This window comes from Mya arenaria, chromosome 2 (assembly GCF_026914265.1).
Source record: "Mya arenaria isolate MELC-2E11 chromosome 2, ASM2691426v1".
Classification (NCBI taxonomy): Eukaryota; Metazoa; Mollusca; class Bivalvia; order Myida; family Myidae; genus Mya; species Mya arenaria.
Genome location: NC_069123.1, coordinates 18814271 through 18838294, shown reverse-complemented (window position 1 = coordinate 18838294; position 24024 = coordinate 18814271). Strand labels below are relative to the sequence as shown.

The window sequence follows — 24024 nt, the reverse complement described above, 5'->3', positions numbered from 1 at the left end:
TCCAAGGATTAGCGGGGACTTTCGGTTCAGCCAATGGTAAAATCCCCGCCCTACGGGGACGAACAGTTGGTAAAATCCCCGCCAAATGCCCCCCCCCCCCCCCACTCCAGGAACCCTACGTAAGGCCCATTTCCCGCTATATTTAAAGCGAAGACAAAACAGCCGCTTTTTATCCGGCACTGCGGGGCCACCTGAAAGGTAAAAACACGGCCCATTTTCCCGGCTATCCCCAGTATACCCCCCGGACCTGGGGGGCCGTGGTTACAATTGTCTGGTGCATAATCGTTCGAAGCGTACTGCAATAGTTGGTGTGAATGTGTTCGGAGTTACAGTACCGTGCATTGTGACAGTTTCAGCGGCAAACGATCATGGCTGTATTTACTGACGCTATTGGAAATCCATGCCAGATTGCGATAAATTTGCCAACTTGTCTCTCAGAATTCTGCTAAACCGATAATATGTCAGTATCCACTGCGCAGGCGCATTGACGAACAGAATGCATTGACAGGAAGAAATATGAAAATCGATTAAATCATGGAACCAAAAGAGAAACATCTTCAGGTATGGATATGGTTGATTTTGTCAAAATGTTGTTTTTTATCATGAGTACTTCTCTAAATAAATTTTCTAGTTTAAGAATATTGTCAGAGTTGTTTACTTTGATAATGGTGAAAGCATTTCATGAGAGTGGGTCGATATTCAATTGTTTTCAGGTAAGAGTTTCCACTGGTCATGTTTTTATATATTTGGAGAGTAAAAGTCTATAATGTTGTCCTCGATAGATGACATTAGGGTACGGACATGTCACGTAGGCATGTCATGTATCGTTCTACTACAATGCCTTACAATGTTACTCTTGAAGGAAATATCAGAACGCTCATATTTCTCTGAATAGTGCGTAATATGGAAATAAGGGAAGAAGGTAATTTTTAAATGTTATTATTAAAGTGACACTCTTATTCAAAATCATTACAATCGCAGGTATAACAAACATAAATTTTGAGTGATAAACTTTTAACTACTTACCAAATAATGCATTTATGGAAAATATTAATTACTGATAACAGAATTGTAACCAAATATTTAAAAGATGAAAACGTAAAAATATTAAATGATTGGTGAATGCTAAAAGATTTACTGTGATTTACTATATATAGCCTCATAAGGTCGAAATAGCGTGTTTTCTACACCTTTCTTTCAAATATTATTCTGTATCCTTCATAACAACCATCGTTTTCGACATTTATTCATCCCTTTTAGTATATTATAACAACTTTATTATTTTTTATAAATCTCATTTGGGAGTAAGAGTGCATTTTTAAATCACGTTTATCATTCACGCCAGTAGCTTCCATTTATAAGCACACATGGTACAACACTGTCCCGTTTCAGAACATGCGGGGGAAATAGAAGACACATCTATGTAGGGAAAAGTGTGACAGACGCTTCATTATCCGTCCGTACGATACTACGAACCATTTATGACGTCACCACTCATTCTTGTCGTCTGTGGTGCCGTTCTAGCCGGCGTCCTTGGCAGCCTGTTCATCACTATCAGCCTTTCGGTGGACTCGTGGGAGACGATTACGTACGACCAGGATTCCTTGTCAACCTATCTTAACGCCAACGCTAGTTCCGAATACTCGTGCACGTTGGCGACATCTGACACTGATTTTAGTGTTATGGAGCAAACACAAAAGGTGATATCGTCGAACGGGACGCAGACATCCCAGGTGTACAAGTTCTACCTGTTTAATACGTACAGCGGCGTTTGGCGGATGTGTGATGCACTTTCAGGTAGATGCTAGATTATGCAATCATTCGGAGCTCCTCGCCCATTTTTTTTCGAAAACAACCTCGGAGGAATTTGGACGGTTTACATATTCAAAAAGTGTTACGTTTAAGTCCGCTGCAAATAGATCGCGTAGTAATCTTATTAAGCAGTTAAACTTTATGACTTAACTCTTGGGAATCTTAATTATGTTTGCAATAAAACACTTCACTGGCAATCAATCTAAACTGAGATCAATAAATACAACTCTTAAACACGACATTTAAATAATGTTATTATTAAAAAAATTGCAAACTACTTCAACAGATGTACCGGCATACATCCGAAGTTGTTTTTGATAAAATGGCCGAGGATATCCGAATGCTATTTGATATCAATCGGAACACCTCGGCCTGTATCTATCTCGGAGATGGCCGAGTTGTTATGATTGAGTTGGTATTTAAAATCAAAATGATAAGCAGGGCTATTATAATTTAAGGTCTCATTATCAATTAAAGTGTAAAGTTTTATAAAACAAACTAAACTTCATATTTAATCATTCAACGTGGAAACTTTTGAAAGCATTGTTCTGCAATTTATGAACTAGTCCCTAAGTTGGAATATTTCTAATATCAAATATAGTCGGCTGGGCGCCGACTAATAATACTAGTCAATGAATCTCTTCTACTACATGAGCAATATCAGACATATTACACTTTACAAACATGGACAATTTCTTTGTCTTATAAAATTACGATCTCCAACATCACAATTATTTAAACACATACAAATTCAGTGGATAGTCCGTTTAAATTATGCTAAATTTGTGTATAACTAAACATTTTTTTCATTAAATGATTCCAATTTCTAATGAATATAATAATCACTTTTGATACTTCCGAATTGAATCAATTACCGATAGATCCATGGTGTACGTACAATCAAATAAAACACATACGATTGGCATTGTTATGGCCAATTCTCGCTTTCTTTTTCACTTCTCTTACAACACACTCTGTCTAGCTCGTAACATAATCGTTCAAGTGCGATGGAGGACGTCTTTCACGTGTTGGCCTTGTCCTCGCCAAACCTGAATGCGGGCTCGCGTGTGAATTTGTCTCATTTCCTGTTTTATCCCCTTCATCGAGGTCGTTTCCAAATGTTTTCGGTTCCTTCTCGACAATTCCCGGATTAACAGTTTTCATAACTGATGAATTTCGAGTCATGCAATGACCAGCATCATTCCTTACGCTTATCATTGTCCCTTTTCTGTCAAAAACCGTGTATGGCGTAGGCTTGTATATTGCATCAGATTTAGTTTTTAGACTATCTGCGCATGCGCGCAGGTAGTCTTAAGACTACAAACTCCAAAGAACTACTTCTAATCATGTCGTTTTAACGCATTTTTTTTTGTCTCAATGCGCTCTAGCTATGTTTAGCAGAATGACGTCGAAATCATAAAGATAGGTTGGTTGTGTTGCAGTCCGAGTATGAGTTTTTGCTTGTTCGGCTATTTCCGCGCTGTAATTATTTATCCCGGCGTTTTATTTTTAGCAGAATATAACCAGTTTTAGATCGTTATATTTATCAGATTAATGAGGGTCAAGATAGGAGGAAGATAACATATTGATATTCACTCTGAGTTTAGCCCATGACGTTTCAGAAATGATTATACCGACCGCAAGTGTACCATCGCCTGCAGGATTTGTTATTATAACCTGACGTGACCCTGAAGCCCGCTTATTTGTTACGGTGCTTTTTTACTTGACTTTTATGAGATAAAGAATAAAAATAATTGTCTAAGTCTCGGTGTTATTTTTCGATGAACTATTCCGTAAAACTTCATGAAATCAGCAAATGCGTTGCTTTGAAAGGGAGAGCCATTGTCAGTTTTAATCACCTTTGGTATGGCAAACATGGATACAATCTTGTCCAACACCGGTATTACTGTGTTTGCTGAAGCACTTTTAACTATTTCAACTATCGGATATCTTGAATACTCGTCTATTACCACAAGTAAATAGTCCCCGTTTTCGAGCGGACCGCAAAAGTCAGCGCTTATATTCAGCCAAGGTCCCGACGGCAATTTACTCATTCTCAAAGGTTCACGCGGTCTTGGTACATTTGAATTTGACTGACATGCTAAACACTTTTGAATCGCAGTTTCAATTTCAGAATTCATGTTTGGAAAATATACTTTCGATCTAATGTAACTTTTTGTTTTCACAATTCCTTGGTGACCTTCATGTCCTAGTTTTATTGCTTTTCCACGGAGTGATTTTGGAATCACTAGTTAATCATTTTTCATCAATAATGTTTCATTGTACACAGTCAGTTCGTCCTTTATGCTACGTAAGGATGATAACTCTTCTTTGTCTATTTCCGGGTCATTCAGTGTTTTCAATTCATACCATTTTCCATTCTTTGTATATTCGACTGCCTTTTGCATTGTCTTATCTTTAATTGATTCCATTTTTACCTCATCTATTGTCATTGCATTAGGTACTGATTGTTCTGTGACAAATGACACGTATTCCCCCGCCAAATTTCGTTCCTCCTTATGTTTTAATGGATGGCACGACATGAAGTCTGACGGGTTGTCTTTCCCTGATCTATATTCTATTTTCATCTTGAATGGTTGTAGTCGCAATCCCCAACGTTCGATTCTTGGTGGTGGTTGTTTCTTCTCCCAAATCCTAGTTAACGGCATGCAATCAGTTATGCACGTGAATGATGGTGCTCCCTTTAGAAACATCGCAAAATGTTCGCATGACCATACCAAAGCTAGGGCTTCTCGTTCAGTCTGACTGTATCTCGTTTCCACTTGCGTCAAAGATCGAGACGCATAAGCCACCACCTTGCCTTCTTGTGTGAGTATTCCCGAGACTCCCACAGATGATCCATCCGTTATCAATTCAATGTTTTTGCTGGGATTGAAGTATGCCATGACAGTTTCACTGCTTAATTCACTTTTCAATTTATCGAATGCTGTTTTCTGCTCAATGCCCCATACCCATTGAGTGTCATTTCTTGTAAGACGTCGTAACGGTTCTGATATCGTCGCGTAGTTTTGTATAAACCGCGATGAATATGACGTCATTCCCAGGAAGCTTCTCATTTCCGTCACATTTGTGGGTGCTGACATTTGTTTGACTGCCTCTACCTTCTGATTAGAAGGAGAAATTCCATCTTGCCCAAATACTACTCCGAAAAACGTGATCTCTTTTTTTTTATTGAACTCACATTTCAACTTCTTTAGAGTCATACCGCTTCCGTGTATAGCCCGAAAAACTTTATCTAGTGCTATATCATGATCACCTTGATTTTTCGCGTATACAATGATATCATCCGAAATGTTTTTAGATCCATCTATACCCTGTATTACTTCACTTATGGTTTTTTGAAACACCTCACTAGCAGAATTTGTCCCAAAATTCAAACGTTTATACCGATAAAGCCCCATGTGTGTAGCAAAAGTTGTTATATACCGTGACTCTTCTTGTAAAACAAGTTGATTGTATCCGGCTTTGAGGTCGAGCTTACTAAACACCTTCGCTCCATTCATATCATGAATCAGTTCATCTATCGTCGGCATATGATGGTTCATTCATAAGGATATTACAATGAAAGTCCATGTATTACAATTTATGTGTAGTTATATTTCGGATGTTACATATTATAATATACTTTTTCGGCATACTACCTTCACTAAACGAAAACACCGTACTGTATACAGATAGCGGGGGGTTATGAAATAGTATTGAAGCATAATTGATTAAGCACAATTAAGTCGAATGATGATGATGATGATGATGATGATGATGATGATGATGATGATCGTTTTCAGTGTACAACATACTAGTAACTGGAAGTGTTTAATTGTTCCCAGATAATGCGCCGAAAATGTCTAGATAGTGACTGCACCGACTATCGGTTATACATGTTATTAAATTCGCTAGGGACCACCTAAAGCTACTAATAGCATATCCTGATATAGAGACCTTAAAAGGGCACAATGTAGATTGATGTCAACAATAATAATAATACATTATTATGTTTAACTCATATGATGCATTTTAGTCAAATGAGGTAATCATATCAACGCATTCAAATAAAATAATAATAAATAAAAAACAACAACAACAAACAATAGCATTCCTTTGCAGCAACCTTTAATGAGCTAACCTCAATATATACTTTATATTATATTCTTTTAATAGTATAAAGGAGGAGGATACCGACTCAAGGCTAATTATTCCATTTCAAAAGACATTATATTACAGATTTATAGGATCTTTACCAGAAATGTTAATAGCTTGATAATGGAAAGGGCCATAACTCTAGTACAACTAGCGTGAAAGTTTTGGACTTCAATATTGAATTTTATTTTCAGTCATGTTTATGTCTGATTAACGGTCCTGAAAATTGCACAGCTACTTTTTTGAATGTCGCATTAGTAAATTCCAAAAGGGTGTTGGTGCGGTTTTTGTCCACCTAAATGGGCGTCAACGAGTCTTCTGACGATTTATGGCTATGACAGACTCGAGACAGGCATACATAAGAAATAATAATCAAAGCACTGAAAGTGTTGATGGACGGTGACATTGTTCGGTCTGCTGAAGTATAGAACTAAGTCCTTTCTCTTATAAACACAGAAAATCATCGGAACATAATCTTGAATATAGAAGCATAATTTGAACACTCTTAGGTGAGGACAATTAGACAATGCTTCAAACCAAATATCTAAGCTTGATATTTATTTTCCAAACATAATTATTCATCTTAATGCTGTAGCTTTGAAAAGTTGATGAAAAGGTCACCTGGCAATATCATCGTTAATGTTTGTTTGCAGAACTACTTCATGGTCAAAATTTCATTCCAGTTGCATAACAAATACGCCAAAAGGACACAATCAAGATAACTGAAGCATAACATTAACATATTTTTTTTTGAAACAGTACACATGGTCCAAAGTTCAATGTTGTACTCAAAATTAAAAACGTAGGCCTTAATTGAAGCAACTGTGCACAAGATGATCAATTTGCAAGAAAAACAATTGTTGAAAACTGACATAAACTTGGTATTAATGTGTACAATACATTGAATCTTACTAACTGAAGTACCACATAGTTTACAATTTATTTTAGCTAAGCAGTGATTTTGTATTTTTCCATTAAAAATATTACTGGGTATATCTACCAAGGTATATAGCTTAAATATACCACCCGTTTGGAATAAGCCTTCGTAGCACAGTGGATACAACACTGGACTGCTATTTTTTTACATCTTGGTCCTTTCTCTATAATTATGATTCAAAGCTTAACACATTTTATTAAATAATTGTCCTGAGTTGCGTTACAGGAAAAAACAATTGGTGCCAATCTGGTGTACAGTCCCTTTAAAGTAACCCGAGAACAACAATGGTGAATTGTTTTCCAAACATAGCAACATTTTATTGCAGAGGCCACAAAAATAAAAAAGTAAGTGAAAATGTCACAATCATGGTTAGCCAAACACAACATTTATAATTATTCTTAAAGCAGTACATTTTGTCCAATCTGTAAACATATGAAAGAGGGTCAAAAGGTCACAGTAAAGAAGATCTGAGGACAACATTGATAATTGTATTGCAAAACTTACTGAACTTTTGTTGCAGTACCTTAGAAAAGAAAAGATGGTCAAAAGGTAATTATCAAGGTTATCCAAGTACAATATTGAGATTTGTTTTAAAAGTTAAACACATGGTCTAAATTTCTTTGCTGTTAGAATAGAAATAGAATGTATGTCAAAAAATCATATTCTATGTCATCAAGGCACAACATTGCTTTTTGTTTTGAAAACTGTACTAAAAAACTTTCATTGAAGTAGCTTAAAAATAGGAAAGTATGTCAAAAGGACAACGTTATCCAAGCACAATTTTGATTTTTGATTTCGAATAAATGGTCTTAATTTCATGGCTGAAGCTTCAAATTTAAATGTGTGTCAAAAGGCCACAATCTAGGTCATCAAAAGACAACATTAAATATTGTTTTCAAAACTGTCTAAAATGCTATAGCTCTAAAAAATAATATGGTCAAAAAGGTCCCAGTCAGGATCATCCGAGAACAACATATATAAATATATGTTTGTTTTCAAAACAGTACAGATGTCAAGTTTTCATTGATGTAGCTTTAAAAAACATATTCAACAACTTCAGGAAATGTGTAAATAACTTAGCCTTTGTCGATCTTACTAACATATTTGTTTGACGAGTTGTATAATACAGTCTATTATATGATGACGAGTCTTAGTATCTTTTTATCAAAATATTCTTTAAGTAAAGAAAGCAAAAACAACTAACCTGTTTTACTTTTCTAGTAAACAAGAGCTGTCACAGAGACTGCGCGCTCGACTATTACGCCGCTGTTCAGTGTAAGGATTAAAAAGTTTTGGCGAAACATGGATCACTGTAAAATTAGATTAGATTTGAATGCAATACATTATGTATTTGTTGAGATATTAACATGAATGTGGTTACATGGAAAATTTTAAGTCCAATAATAATGGGCCGTTATTTGCAAAATATAGTTATCTAACTTGGTTATTCAAGTAGGTTAGGTGGTTGAGTACCATTGTCTAAAGTCTCAATGCAATACATGAGTAGTTGCTGAGATATTAACCATGTGTGCTAACATGCAAAACCTTAACCAATATTTCTAAGTTGCATAATAAAGGGGCAAAAATGATAAAATATAAAAGATAGAGTTATCTTTCCTGATTAATTAAGAAGGTTGAATAGTTGGGAGCCTGTGTATAAAGTTTGAATGCAATACATGATGTATTTGAATTTATATGTCAAATAATAAAGCAAAACCTTAACCAGAATTTTTAAGTAGAATAATAAAGGGTCATTATTTACATTAAGTGCAAACTAGAGTTATCTAACTTGGTTAATTAGGAAGGTTGGATGGTTGAGTACCATTGTATAAAATCTTAATGCAATACATCAAGTAGTTGCTGAGATATTAACCTATGTGTGCTTACATGCAAAACCTTAACCATAATTTCTAAGTCAAATAATAAAGGCCCATTATTTGCATTAAGTTATCTAACTTAGTAGGTTAAATAGTTGAGAATACATATTTAAAGTTTCAATGCAATACACGATGTATTTGCTGAGATAATGACTTAAAGGTGCTTACATGCAAAACCTTAACCAAGGTGTGACGCCGACGCTTGGGTGAGTAGTATAGCTCTCCATATTCTTCGAATAGTCAAGCTAAAAACAGGATACCATTAAAGCGATGCTATTCTCTGCACTACAAGCATGCATTGCAAAAAATTTGTATTAGGAAAAAATTCAAACCAAAGAATCATGCGATCATTCTCACAATGTTTGTAAGAAGAATACATATAAAGGAATAACAACAAAAAACTTAACTCTTTTTAATTGTGACATCATAATGGTCACCGGTAAGATGAAGTCATAGATTCTATGTGTTCATGATGTCATTTCCTATTTAAACCAATATAGTACCCCATTCAGTACCCAACGTGATTGAAAGATTTTATCAGGAGATAAGATAAATATCACATTTTCCTCTTAAGAATTGGTTGGAAATTTAATTTTACATTTTTTCATCACAATGAATACAAAATGACAAATTGTCATTTGAATAAAAACATTCTTATCTATGAATTTGTTTAAAAACATGTGGAAGGATACTTTAAGTTCCATGGTCAGTAGCTAACCCGCGATATGGGATATTCAATGTAAAGGAAACCATATTGCGGTGGAGTGAAGCTCAAACCTAAATATGGATTCTTGCCCCCCATATTTCCAATACTATGTCACCTACTGACCCTGTAATGTAAGTATAATGTTGACAACCTGTTACCCTGTTTAAATGTTTTATTTATTCATTGAAATATTCATCAAATCCGAATAAAGACGCCATTTTGTTGTAATTTAAATTTGGAAAATGGAAAAATGTGGTGTCACCGCATGACCTGTCCTTGACCAACAGCGGTGTTTCATAAATATTGGAGTCATGATTTTTTTTTTTACCAATAGAAATAGACCAATGTTATATTGATATTCAGGAGAGAAAAAAAGTGTGATTGCTGTATTTAACTGTATTTTATACAAGTAAATAAAAAAACACGAAAAAAAATCTTTATGAAAAAACATTATTCAGAATGGGTGGAGTGATTGCTGATAATGAGCCCTTCTTAATCATTAAGCTAGTTACTTTAGGTCATTTAATTGACTTAGAATACAACCCCATTGTCTAATTCATTGTCGACGTAAAATCTTATGCAGGGATTGTGCATCAGGTGAGTGACAGTAGGCTGAGGAAAACCAAACTTAAAGAATGAAATTGTTAATGATTAAGGATAGCACTTCATTTATGCCTATCTGAAATTTCATTTGCTTAATTGTAGGTTTATTCTATTTTGTTGTTAAAGCTGCACTCACACAGATTGAAAGTATTGACAACTTCTTTATTTTTTGTCTTGGAACGAGCCATTTTTTTGCGAAAATCCATGGAAAACAGTAATATAAGACTGCTGACAAAAAGATCATAGATTCTTATACTTAAGTTCAAAAATTGATGTTTTATGCATTTTTTCTTTAACCTTTAGTATCAGTTTAAGCCATTAAGCATCAATTTTTGAACATAAATATGAAAATCTAAGATCTGATATTTTGTCAGATATCTTATAGCATTGGTTTGCACATATTTACGCAATAATTTGCTCTTTCCAAAACAAAAAATAAAAGAAGCTGTTAAAATAGTCAATCTGTGGGAGTGCAGCTTCAAGGGCTCATTATTTCTTAGTCTTAACAAGTTGATGTTCAAATTAAGAGTCTTCTTATCCATAAACATCTATTAAAACATGTTTTTAAAAAAGAGGGTGTTTTGAAAATGTCAAAATTGAATTAAGGAAAAGAATTTCATATTTGTCAGGTTTGAACTGACATTTCCAAATGCTTTACCCTTTGCAACAGGCCATGCGGTAACTAAGAAATATGTCAAGTCCAAGATATACGCATTAGCACAAAATTAACCAAGCACAATTTTTATCACAATTCACACACTGTGCAAGCATGTCAAAACATGGCCATGTTAAAATTGCAAAATTTCCTTCTGATTGAAAAAAAATATCACAGGCTGTCAGACTAGATTACTGACACTCCTTTTCTATAAAAGTTCATGCTGTCTTCAGAAATAAATTGAAATAACGAATAAGGGTAATGTAACATTCTGCCAAAGGGGGAAGTGCATTCATAGTATGTGGATGTCCTGGATTAAATATGCAAATTAACACACCAGGTCTCTGTTTGGAGGGAGAATATATGTATATAAAAGGGTTATGCATGATTTTCTCTGAAGGGATCTGTTGGCCTTGAACATTTCAGTAATATGGCTTGTTTTTATTGATCTTTTTTAGACATACATGTTTGATGCTTGATAGGCATACCAATGAGAATGATTTGCCCAAAATTGCAACAGAACAATTTCAGGGGCGTAGCCAGCGTTACACACTTACGCACATGCGTAACATCAATTTGAAAAATGAAAAAAATGGCCAAACATGGCACCAAAGTTGAGGGTTACGCTATGTTTTGACATCAGAATAAAACCTTAAAGGAGATCAGCTATAGAAAGCATTGTTTCTCTGATAGCTAACACAGCCTTAAAAATCACTTGGTAACTACAGTCTTCAGCCTCGAACCTATAAATCCTGACAAATACAAATCAATGCTAACACGTTAGTTCCATTTTTCCGTGGGGAGCAGCCCCCCCCCCCCCCACAACCTCCTACGGTTACAGGGATTCCCCATCCCATAGCCTCTCACATTTAGTAAAGCCTGGCTATGCCCTTGAATTTAATTAAATGCCAAAAAATGTCAAAAGCCTGTCTACATTCTAGTATTTTTATTTTTTCATTGAGCAAGACCCTTTTGTGCGATTTTAACACTGTAAATAATGATGTCCTAATGCCAGGATCATTTATAATAGTAACTTTATCTTGTTGAAAAGTTTAATACTTGACTAGTCCAAATAAACAACAACTTCGGAGTCTTTGACAAGTTTTGTTTTGGCGAGTCTTCATGTCCACATCCAACTTTTTCTCCTACCCAAGAATGACATTTCAAGCACTAAGTTTATTTAGTTCAAATAATTGTACATTAAATGATTTTTTACCATTTTTGATATGGCACGTCACGTAGTGAACACATCTATAATTCAAGCTTCAAGATGACGCGCATCAGCTAGATAGGTCCAAAATGGCAATGCTATGTTGACAGAAGCTGATTGGAATTTAAGTGTTTAATGAAACACTTGTGTAATTATACACACTTGTGTGATTAAACAATGATATTGGCTCAAGATAAATTATGTGAAATGTTCGTGTTTCTATTTTGCAATGCAGTGTTTAATACTGAAGTGTTGTTACAGTTGAAGAAAATATTTTACTTTGGTATGAATCAGATCAACATGGCATAAAGGGAACCAAATTATGCACTGGTCAGTCAATTGTAACCACGCCCACCCCCCCAGATCTTGGGAATAGCGGGGATTTGGACTTTCAGTACAGCCAACACCGGCTAAATTCCATGCCATGCGGAGACAAACAGTTGGTAAAATCCCCACCAAAGTCCCTGCACCCTGGGGACTCTAGGTAAGGCCAATTACCCGCTATATTTAAAACAAGACAAAACCACCGCATTCACCCGGCAATGCGGGGCCACCTGAAAAGCATAAACATGACCCATTTCACCGGCTATTCCCCATATATCCCCGGACCTGGGGTGGCCGTGGTTACAATTGACTGGTGCATTAATATCACAATTTTAAAGAAAATCTGAAATACCCTACTGTACTGTAATATATGTTTTATGCAGAAAGATGACAACTGTGACGTAGTCTAAAATATTAGACGTGTTATACGGGATTCTTCCAATCCCTAACGTCTAAACGGGAATGTCCAAAAAACGGGGGTGTTTTAAAAATATTGAAATTGTTTTAAGTGAAGTATTTTATGGTTGAAATTGATCATAAAGTTATATTCATATTTTACCATGTAAGTGAAATGCTATTTTGCACTAAACAAGCATTTAATGCATTAAAACAAGTTGTTTACCTTTCCAATAAAACGAAAGTTGACTGACACAGAAAACAAGTATGCGAAGGGGAACAACTCAATACAATTGTAATAACTTTGCCTCCTCCGACAAAGCTTCGAGATAGACCTCGTTATACAATCGTAACAACTCGGCCATGGCCGAAATGTTCCGAGCGATTTAAAACTGTGCCCTGAAGCCTTGCAGGTGCCCTTCATGTATATATCGTTATGTTTTGACAGAATGAAATGAAGAAAAGCCGTCAAACTCATAATTATAAGTTGGATATTTATTTTTTGTGTACGGAACTAATATAAAATAACATTATCTGGTAATATTTCTTGTTTTTATGATATTTTATAGACGCTATATGCTTTAACCCGGAATCCTGATCGGAACAACTACCCTCTTTTGATACTAAACAATTTGTACGTGAAGGATTTGCCATATCAAAAATCTAAAAAAAATCCCTCAACGTACAATTATTTGGACTAAACTGTGACGCAGATGCAAGTTGTTTCGAGTTATTATCATTATTTTTCACATCAATATTTGCAACAATTATTAACATCTACTAATGGCACCAAGCAAACCGACGTCATTGTTTTTTTTGGATTTTCACTTAGTTTGTATTTCCGTGTTTTACTGCAACTTACTTTTAGTAGTGGGTGACCTTTCAGATGTATTTCAGTCATTAATTGTATTGCGTTAAATTCAGCCAATATGACCACAAGGTGATGATGTTATTCAATTAATTATTTTAATTCTCCTTTTTAGCACTAACAATCCATTGTAAAACTCTAGTGTGATGCCTTAAATCCCATTTGACATCGGAAATTCCACGGACATGCGTTGATTCGTCCGCCATCTTGGATAAACCGGGTCATTTTGGGTCATGCCATTAACTCATCATATTTTGATGATTCTACTTAAAAGAGTCTACAGTATGATATATATTTTAAAATATTTCGATAGTTCAAAGTATTGAATTAATTATGTTTAGCAACAATGTACTTCAGTATTTAGTTCGAAACATTTACGGATTTATTTTTATCGATACAGTAAAATCCGAGGAGTTTCGGGCCGGTGGAATTACCGAAAACCCGAAAGTCCCCGTAAATACCGAAAATCCCTTCCATTCTCTGAGGTATATAGCATTTTCTTTAATACGCCCGGATTTACTTCTTTATTGTGTTCGAATGTTGTATGCCGTAATTGGTTGAGGTTGGAGAGGGTGGGGAAGCCTGGGGAGGGTGGGGATGGGGGTTGTGGTGACTAAAACCCGGGACCCCCTTTCATTTTACATCGAGTGTGCGAGGTGGTCTGTACGCCGGGAGTAATTACTTATTATTAGTGTCATCGCTTGTATGCCATAGTTGGTTGTAGAGAGGGGAAGGGGAGTCGGTGGAGGGGTGTTGGGGTGACTTAAACGTAATCAAAACCAACGAAGTATGATAACAAGATATATTCATTCAGTTTCGTTTATGAAAATTGTACTGTATTGGATGACACCGCACAGCAAGACACTTAAATGTGTGATCTGATAAGACAGCAGACGGTAATAAAGATACACAGAAGTTGTGTACTTTACATGGGCTGGAGTTATTTTGTTATCGTAGATATTGATATTTAATGTTTCAACTTCAAACTAGTAATTCAATTGATATCACATTATATTTTTTTATTGATTTTCTGATTTTTAAAATGTCGTACATTGATTGTTTAATAGCTTTTGTATTGATATTGCTTGTAATTAGTTTATATTGTTGAAAGCGCCTTTGAACGTGTATATAGAAATGGTGCTGTATAAGTTAATCGATAAATAATAATTAATTGTGTATTGTGAACAAGTTGTGTGTCGAGAAAGGTGAATAACTGGTATCAAGCGGGAGTTGATTATACAATTGTCCTTATGTGTATCATAACGAATTGTATGTGTCTCAACTGTTATGTGGAATCGCTTGGTATGTTTCATTGCACAATCTCGTGAAGAAAGAAATGCAAATTGTACAATTTCACTTAAATACCATCACTGCACCTAAATACGAATCATCAACATCATATTAACATTGGTCATGATAGGAAAGTGTTATTAATGAATAAAAGCATAATCTAATATTTTATATCGTAAAGCATACCGTTTAAATACTTACATGCAATACTCGTCTCAATATCGATATGGACATGTCATTGTGAGATATTGGTCCATGTCTGTTATCTATCAGTAATGACACCCCGCTGTGACAGATTCTTATCGTGCGGTCAGTACCTGGAACCATGCTGTCACTGATGACTATAATACGATGTGTATTGAACCCCAATCAATGGCGTTCTGGTTCAAAACGGAATGCTCCTGTGAACCAGAAATTAAATCTTGTATTTACACGGAGGTAACAAGTAAGAGTACGCGGTGTATGAAATAAACATCGGAAGTCTGAATATTTATTTCTTAGTGTAATGCAGTTCAAGAGTACGTTGCACGTCAGTGTTTACGATATTAAAGAAATTTAATATAATACACCACTGAGGGCCATATGACATAATAAGGACAGGCCATTTACCCATCGAAGGTGTATATGGACCGAGGCGTAAGCCGAGGTCTGTTCACCTTCGGGGGCTGAGTAGGCGGTTATTATAATGCCATATGTCCCGAAGTGGTATATTATATGAAAGAGGATGATCTTAAGCGAAGTGATATTGCTAATTTTCGACCATATGAGAGCGTTCAGTTATGGCAGGATGAATGTGGACTTGAATTGGACCAAAGATTTGTATTATATATATTTTTTTTTTCTAATTTAGATGAAAAACAGATTGTTCATTCACCGTGCCATATCCAGGCCACACCACGAGGAGGCGCTCTCGTCATGGCCCATCCCCCACCCCCACCCAAAACCTACCCTCATTTAGTTGAAGAAGTTTCAACACATTCCTAATTTGTTACGTACTACAGCTTCAGAGAACATTGAAATGCAACAGCATCTTTAAAAAATCATAAAAAATTGGTCTAATTGCAAATAACCTCCCTCCCTTATGGACTTTCATTTCGTATTTTTTTAAGACGGACTGCTTATGCAATGTTAAAAATATTCATCAATTAATCCCGAAAGAAATCGATACTTATTTTGAAATAATCATCCTATTCTGCGAAAACAGTTAGGTTGCCGAAACATTCACGGGAATGACCGTAAAGTGATATGTTCGAATTAAAGGTAATTAACAACCGTCTTGCCACTATGACAGTACTCGTGAACTGTACCTTGTTTGTTATATAGACCTATCTAGCTCACAAACATTTTTCTATAAACCTTAATATCCCGTTTTAGAACTATTCACATAAAGGCATACCAGCATTTAAATGGGTTAGTAATCATACAGAAATGCAATGTTTTAAGTCCACGTAAGAGAGCTATGTAATGGCTCTCTTCAGCAGCAATGTAGCACTAACGCGCAAGGGTTGTGGCAAATGTAAAGCATGTATAATAATAGAAGTTAAATACACATATGATAGCCTGAACATTCAGTGTATAAAACAAAATAAATAAAACATATGTACAAGATGTAAAACTGAGTTGACAAAACAGTTGTATAATGACTGTCAATTATCAATCAAAGCATACAAAGAACCCATGGCTAGAAAGATAGGTATAATGGTGTGACATTGTTGGCAGTACTGTTGAATGTCACGTCAATGCATATGTCTCAGCTTTCCCTAAAGGGGGACATAAACTGAAAACATAAGCACCCTTTTTTTCATTTTTTTAAGTACAGTTGTTACTTCATGCGTACCTCAAAGACTCGAAAGCGAAACGCGAGGAAAATATGCCTGTAACATGTCATGTTGTCGAGCAAGTTCGAACTCTTCATGAACTTTTCCTGAACTATTTTTATTTATTTGTTGTTGATGCGATATAGAGAAATATTTTATCATAAAGCGATGATTAAGGAATAATCCATCCCAGTAAATGTAGTCGACATCAGCTAACCGTATTTATTGCTGGCCGTTTACAAAAGGAGTAATTGCATTTGCGACGTGAGTTGCGCTGAGAGATATGCCACCTCAGTGAGACTGAAGTTTCCCTACAATGGGATTCACGGCGGGTCTCTGCAGTAACAAACTCACGCGCTTAAAAGGGTCTCACCGATTGTCTAGCTCTGACATAAATGGTACACCCCAAAATTGAATTTACCATGTATATCGTTTGACCTAAAAGTGCATGTTGACATCAGCTAGCCGCTATTATTGCTTATTATTGGCGCATGGTTTTCGACGACGACAAAAGGTTAACGCAATTTGGAAAAAGGAGTAGTTGCACTTGCGACGCGAGTTGCGCTGAGAGATATGCCACCTCAGTGCGACTGAAGTTTCCCTACAATGGGATTCACGGCGGGTCTCTGTAGCAACAAACTCACGCGCAAGCACTTCAAAAGGTATGACATGTTTTCCAGAGTAGACACAGCTTGGCACGAGCACAAATGATACAAAATGTTACACAATTCAAAAACACATTATATGAACAAAAAGACATACAATAAAACACATAACATCTAAAATGACTTTTTTTTGTACCGGACAATGGCGCACAGTAAATCATCAACAAACAATTGAATGCGCCTATGCATGAATTTGATGTTACTCCATATAATGGGAAATTTTCGTTTGGTAATTTTCAACACGCTTTTTTCGGGTACGTCGGCGTCACATGATCTCCCATATGAGGCGCCCTATCAGATATGGTAAAAAACAGTAAAATTTGGGGTTAGTCCGTAAGTAGCTGGACATGATGAAGGCAACGACATCAGCATTTACGTAGTTTCAATTAATCTAGATGTTCCTGTACATAACGAATGTTCTGGTCTTACCGAGCGCCATATCCGGCGATCTTATATATATATCGAAACAATTAACACACATAATTACAACACAACTGAGAAGCACAATTAAGGCGTTTTCGAAGCACAGCTAGACAAACTGATACATGACATAGGTCTTTAATATATTTAAATGTCCGCTGACTGGATTTAAATGTATGTTTTTTTAATTCCTTTGCCATTTTGCTTTCATATATATTTGTTTTAATCGGTGGTAGCTGTGTGAATTATTTTGTTGTATTATTTTCATTTTAAAGAAGGATTTTGAAAAGTTATCTGCATTTCATACAGCGCCCTTAACTGACTGTGAACACAAGTGGAGGTTACACAATTTCTACAAACAGTAAAAAAACGGGGACCAAGTGACAGTTGAAAAGATGGAAATAAACTGGGCAAAAGAAACGCGAAATTATACACCAATAGATGAAGTTTGGTAAAATGTGGCAAATATCACAACAACACAAGCATGACATGGACATAAATAATGGTTGCATAGAAGTATTCATGTTGAGCTCCATTTTTTCGAGAACAACCTCAGTTAAGAAGGTCCGTAAATTCTACATTATATAATGAAAAAAATGTGTAGATTTAAGTTGAAAATAGTTGCCCGTTAATTTTATAAAATTGCAAACATAAGTACAGCTGCTTAATTCAATGTACAAGGCGATCTACTTGCGTGCGGCGTAGTTAAAGTGTACCGATTTCTTACTTTGTAAACCGTTATTAGACATTTGAGGTTGTTTTCGTAGGAAATGGCCAAGGTGCTCCGAATGAAAACATCGGCGTACATGCATAAATAGATTGCATAGATTATAAATATAACAAAAACATCTATCTCATTACTTTTAATTAAAATACAATTTGAACTTTTGTATAGAAATGTTAGGTAATGAAACCAAAAAAAAAATAATAAAAAAAATATTGCAATGTGCTTCTGGCTGGATTCGAACCACTATCATGAAACCCTCAAAATATTCTTAGTCCCTGTGCTTAACACTACAGGCTAAAGCATTGAGTATCGAGTGGAGGTTTTATTAGGGGTGTGCTACCTTAATGGTCGCATACTTCAGGAACTGTACAAATAGATTTCTATATTCCCCAATGTTCTTTCATATTATTTGTACACTGGTGACACGTCATCTTGTTTTGAGTAATAGCTGGATTATACACTCAATTCGCCCATTCTTAATCATCATGATTTAATTTCAGCTCATATAACTGTCTTAGAAAACAACACATTGCAGGGAATGTGTATCGGTTTAGTGGCAGTGAACTGCTACTACCATTCTTCTTTGTGATTACGCTTGGCTAGAATAGATCGCGTTATTAATTACAAGCTGAGGGATTTCGCTTTCTGTACGGCAAATTGGATTCGCACGCACGCAAGCACGCACGCACGCACAACTGCTTTGACTGTAGTCAGTGGCAAAAGTACAATAAATGAAGACAAACTTCATCCTGCAATGTTTATTATGCTGAACACATGAACAGATACAAACTAACATTATTGACGAATGAAACGAGCACAATTACATGTACCGGCACACTGCCGACCTAATTTTATAAAACAACTTTTTCAGTCCCTTCTCATTTAAATGTACTTTGTCTCGCATGAACTCGACTGGAAAACGTATGTGGGGAAGCCGCAAAACTTCAACGAGCTCTCTCTCTCTCTTCCCCAGCAACTGGTTAATTCGTGCGCGCTGGCTTGCAAAAGACCTGTACCCCAACCCGTCCCGGAATGCTCCACGCTCCCCAATCTCCAACACCAGGATGGAAGATACACCACTGTCAAGGAAGTCCTGGGCAATGTCAAGTACGGCCACCACTATGTCCTTCGGTACGGATGTAGTTGTGATATCATTGCCGCCCAAACTCACTACCACCAAGTCCGCCTCGTACATCTTCACCTGTTTCAAAAGTCCCGCCCGCACCAAAGAAACGCACCTCCATAGGCACCTAAAAGAATACATTTAATATTGTAAATGGCTTCACAGTCGTTGCCTTTGTAATATTCTGTTCAATTATCACCTCATTGCAACATTGTTTTAATAATTGTCATCCGTATATATTCAATTGAAGTAAAACATAATATATACAAAACAGAATATATATGCGGCCTTTCAATTATAGAATTATGTATATATGTTTTGTATAGGATCTCATTTGCCATGTTTATGGTATGAGAGAATAAACCGTGTTTGACTTTGACTTTGAATATAATCAACTCCCGCTTGATACCTTTCTCGACACACAACTTGTTCACAATACACAATTATTATTTTTTATCGATTAACTTATACAGCACCATTTTTAACCACACGTTCAAAGGCGCTTTACAACGAAATAAACGGATAAACGGATAACTTATTACAGGAAATATCAATAACAAACAATACACCTTTAAAACATTCAATATACGATATACGATATACTTAAAATACGAATAGCAACCAAACACAATGAAATGTGATATTGAACTAGTCGTTAAAACATTAACATATATGAACTTAAAAGGACTTCCCGGGATTTAGCCATCCCCCTCGTCCGACTTCCACACCCCCCTCCACCCACCAACAACTTTGGCATACAGGACGACCAAAATGAAGTATTAAATATCGGCGTACACACCCTCGCATACTTTTTTGTATACGGTAAGGTACGACCCTACCCTCCCTTACCTCTACAATTTGAAATGAGATATGTGAAAGTAGTATTTGAGACTTCTTCGTTGCCACCACCCCCTCCTCCGACTCCCCCACCACTCTCCAACCAACCTCAACCACGACATACAACCCACTTAAACACAATACAGTTTTAAACCATACTGCATACTCTTGTGTATGTACTTAGAAATATGAATGGGGTTCCCGGGGTTTAATCACTCCCTGCCCCACCCCAACTACTCCGACTCCCCCACCCCTCTCCAATCACCAAGATATACAGCATACAACCCACTAAAACACAATGCAGTTTTGAAGGAACGGCGTAAGAACCTCCTCGCATACTCTTCTTTCGTACGAACTTTTGAAAATGAAAGGGGGTCCCGGGTTTTAGTCACCACGACCCCCACCCCCACCCTCCCCAGGCTTCCCCACCCCTCTCCAACCTCCAACAATTACGGCATACAACATTCGAACACAATAAAGTAGTAAATCCGGGCGTATTAAAGAAAACGCTATATACCTCAGAGAATGGAAGGGATTTTCGGTATTTACGGGGACTTTTGGGTTTTCGGTAATTCCACCGACCGAGGAGTTTCGAATGCAGTTTTGTAGTAATGTAGTGGTTCCATGTAGTAGTCAATATTGGCGAAATGATTTATCAATATAAGAATTTGATTTCAGTACCAATTGTCAATAAATTATACATGACCCACTTCTCTCACTATTTGCCCAGATATATTAGAAAAAAACTATGTAACAGCCACTTTAAATCAGCTGTGTATTCAAAACAATGATGCGAACTATTTACTGAGCGCACTGGCGTGCTTTGGCTTGTAGTTTGATCGGCTGATGTGCCTACTTAGGACGGGCCCTGAGGGGCACCGTCCAAAAAAGCATCTCTGAACGTTCATTAGTGTAGCTAATTTAAGCATTAAGCATTAACACACGAGTACGTGCCATAAAGTGGATCGTGACTGAATGTAGACCCAAGTCCCTTATAACAGGATTAAGCTAACCTCACTATTTTTGTTGTTCTATAAAATGTGTTATATTTACTTCTTCAAGAATTTTTTGAAATTATGTAGGAAAAATCTGTATGATTATCAGAATAAACCATTTTTCATTTATAAAAATCCATTTTCAGTATGTATTTTGGCTAAATGAAATAAGCGACGTAAGCCTGCTAAGCTTAAGAAGTTTCGAGAAATTGGGGCCAGTAGATTAACTTTACAATTCGTGTTTTAAAGCAAATTGACAAATTAAGTAATTCACATCCCCAGTTTTGAAAACAAAACGGAGAAATTGGATTCATTAAAGATAGTTTGTAGCATACCTATTACTAACTGATATAGTGGTGCACCAGTGAATTTGCATGAAGGTCCACTGCAGGTCTAAATATAGAGTTGCACCTCTATTTATGTATTGCTCAATGTCAAGGTACTAAGTGACAGGCCGGGTCGAACTCGTATGGATGAAGGGAAAACGTAACAAAAGCTTTGAATGAAAATAGGGCATTTATTAATGCCATAAAAGTGTTTTTACGAAATATCGAAAAATAAAACATAAGTGTCAATAGCATGTGCACTATTACCTTACGATAGAGATGCACCTCAATATTCAAAGGTGCACTTCTATATCAGAAATGGAAGTGCATCTCCATATTAAAGCTGCGCTCTCACAGATTTACCATTTTCACTTTTTTATGTTTGTCTTGGAAAGAGCAAATTTTTGCGTAAATATCGGCAAACCAATAATATAAGATTGCTGACAAAAGATCAGATCGCAGATTTTAATATTTCGATTTGAAGATTAATGTTTTATGGCTTAAACCGTTATTAACGGTTTAAGAATAATGAATAAAACATCATTTTTGAACTTAAATATAAAAATCTGCGAACTTATTTTTTGTCAGCAGTCTTATATAACTGATTTCCATGTAATTTCGCAAAAATTGGCTCGTTCCAAAACAAAAAAATAAAAAGTTGTCAAAACGTTCAATCTGTGAGAATGCAGCTTTAAAAGATGTTTCTCTCTATTTAGACTTACAGATTCTAAATATAGAGTTGTACCTTTAATTAGATAGAGTGCACCTTTATATTTGAAGGATCACCTCTATTCTGGCTCTACTGTTTGTTTCAAGCGACTTTTGACCCCAAATGGTACGTCATAAGTACGGATCATAACCGTGTATCTTGCTTCAGATTGTTTTTAAAATTGTAAATTTTTATGTAACGAAATATTTTCATCATATAAAAGCGTAGAATATTATATTTCAGATGAGTCACGTCAACGTCTAAGGACGCTGACCCAAAATGATGTCAACAGGTGCTTCACGTTCGTCACGCAATATGACGAAGAGACGAGCGAACTGCCAGATATGATGAAAAGTATCGGAAGTAAGTTATAGACCAGGACTAGAAAGCATTTGTTTAACTTTTTCCGAAGTAAGTCATATACTTCATAAATCTTTAAGCCTGTCAATTATTTTATGAACACATCGATGTGTTGCAGTAGCTTAGGCTCTCCTTTGTAAAACACATCTATGTGTTGCAGTAGCTAAGGCTTTCCTTTGAAGAAACACATCCATGTGTTGCAGTAGCTTATGCTTTCCTTTGAAGAAACACATTGATGTGTTTCAGTAGCTAAGGCTTTCCTTTTAAGAAACACATCGATATGTTGCAGTAGCTAAGGCTTTCCTTTGAAGAAACATATCGATGTGTTTCAAACACATCGATAAATTGCAGTAGCTTAGGCTTTCTTTTGAAGAAACACATCGATGTATTGCAGTAGCTTAGGCTTTCCTTTGAAGAAACACATCGATGAATTGCAGTAGCTTAGGCTTTCCTTTGAAGAAACACATAGATGAATTGCAGTAGCTAAGGCTTTCCTTTGAAGAAACACATCGATGTGTTGCAGTAGCTTAGACTTTCATTTGAAGAAACACATCGATGTGTTGCAGTAGCTAAGACTTTCCTTTGAAGAAACACATCGATGTGTTGCAGTAGCTTAGGCTTTCTTTTGAAGAAACACATCGATGTGTTGCAGTAGCTTAGGTTTTCTTTTGAAGAAACACATCGATGTGTTGCAGTAGCTTAGACTTTTCTTTGAAGAAACACATCGATGTGTTGCAGCAGCTTAGGCTTTCTTTTGAAGAATCACATCGATGTATTGCAGTAGCTAAGGCTTCTTTTCATGAAACACATCGATGTGTTGCAGTAGCTAATGCTTTTCTTTGATGAAACACATCGATGTATTGCAGTAGCTTAGGCTTTCCTTTGAAGAAACTCATCGATGTGTTTCAGTAGCTTAGACTGTCCTTTGAAGAAACACATCGATGTATTGCAGTAGCTTAGGCTTTCATTTGAAGAAACACATCGATGTATTGCAGTAGCATAGGCTTTCCTTTGAAGAAACACATCGATGTATTGCAGTAGCATAGGCTTTCCTTTGAAGAAACTCATCGATATGTTGCAGTAGCTAAGGCTTTCCTTTGAAGAAACACATCGACGTGTTGCAGTAGCTAAGGCTTTCCTTTGAAAAAACACATCGATGTGTTGCAGTAGCTTAGACTTTCCTTTGAAGAAACTCATCGATGTGTTGCA

The 24024-nt window shown here is 36.1% G+C and overlaps 1 protein-coding gene across 1 annotated transcript in view; it reads left to right on the top strand.

Annotated features, from left to right (window-relative positions):
• Positions 1-479: 479 nt before the first annotated feature.
• LOC128220072 (uncharacterized) overlaps positions 480-24024 on the top strand; it is a 38471-nt gene continuing 14926 nt past the window's right edge. The window contains exons 1-3 of the mRNA XM_052928328.1: positions 480-561; positions 1393-1797; positions 22699-22818. Coding sequence (XP_052784288.1) covers positions 1482-1797; positions 22699-22818 — 436 coding nt within the window. The 5' untranslated portion in view covers positions 480-561; positions 1393-1481. The remainder of the gene's footprint in view (positions 562-1392; positions 1798-22698; positions 22819-24024) is intronic.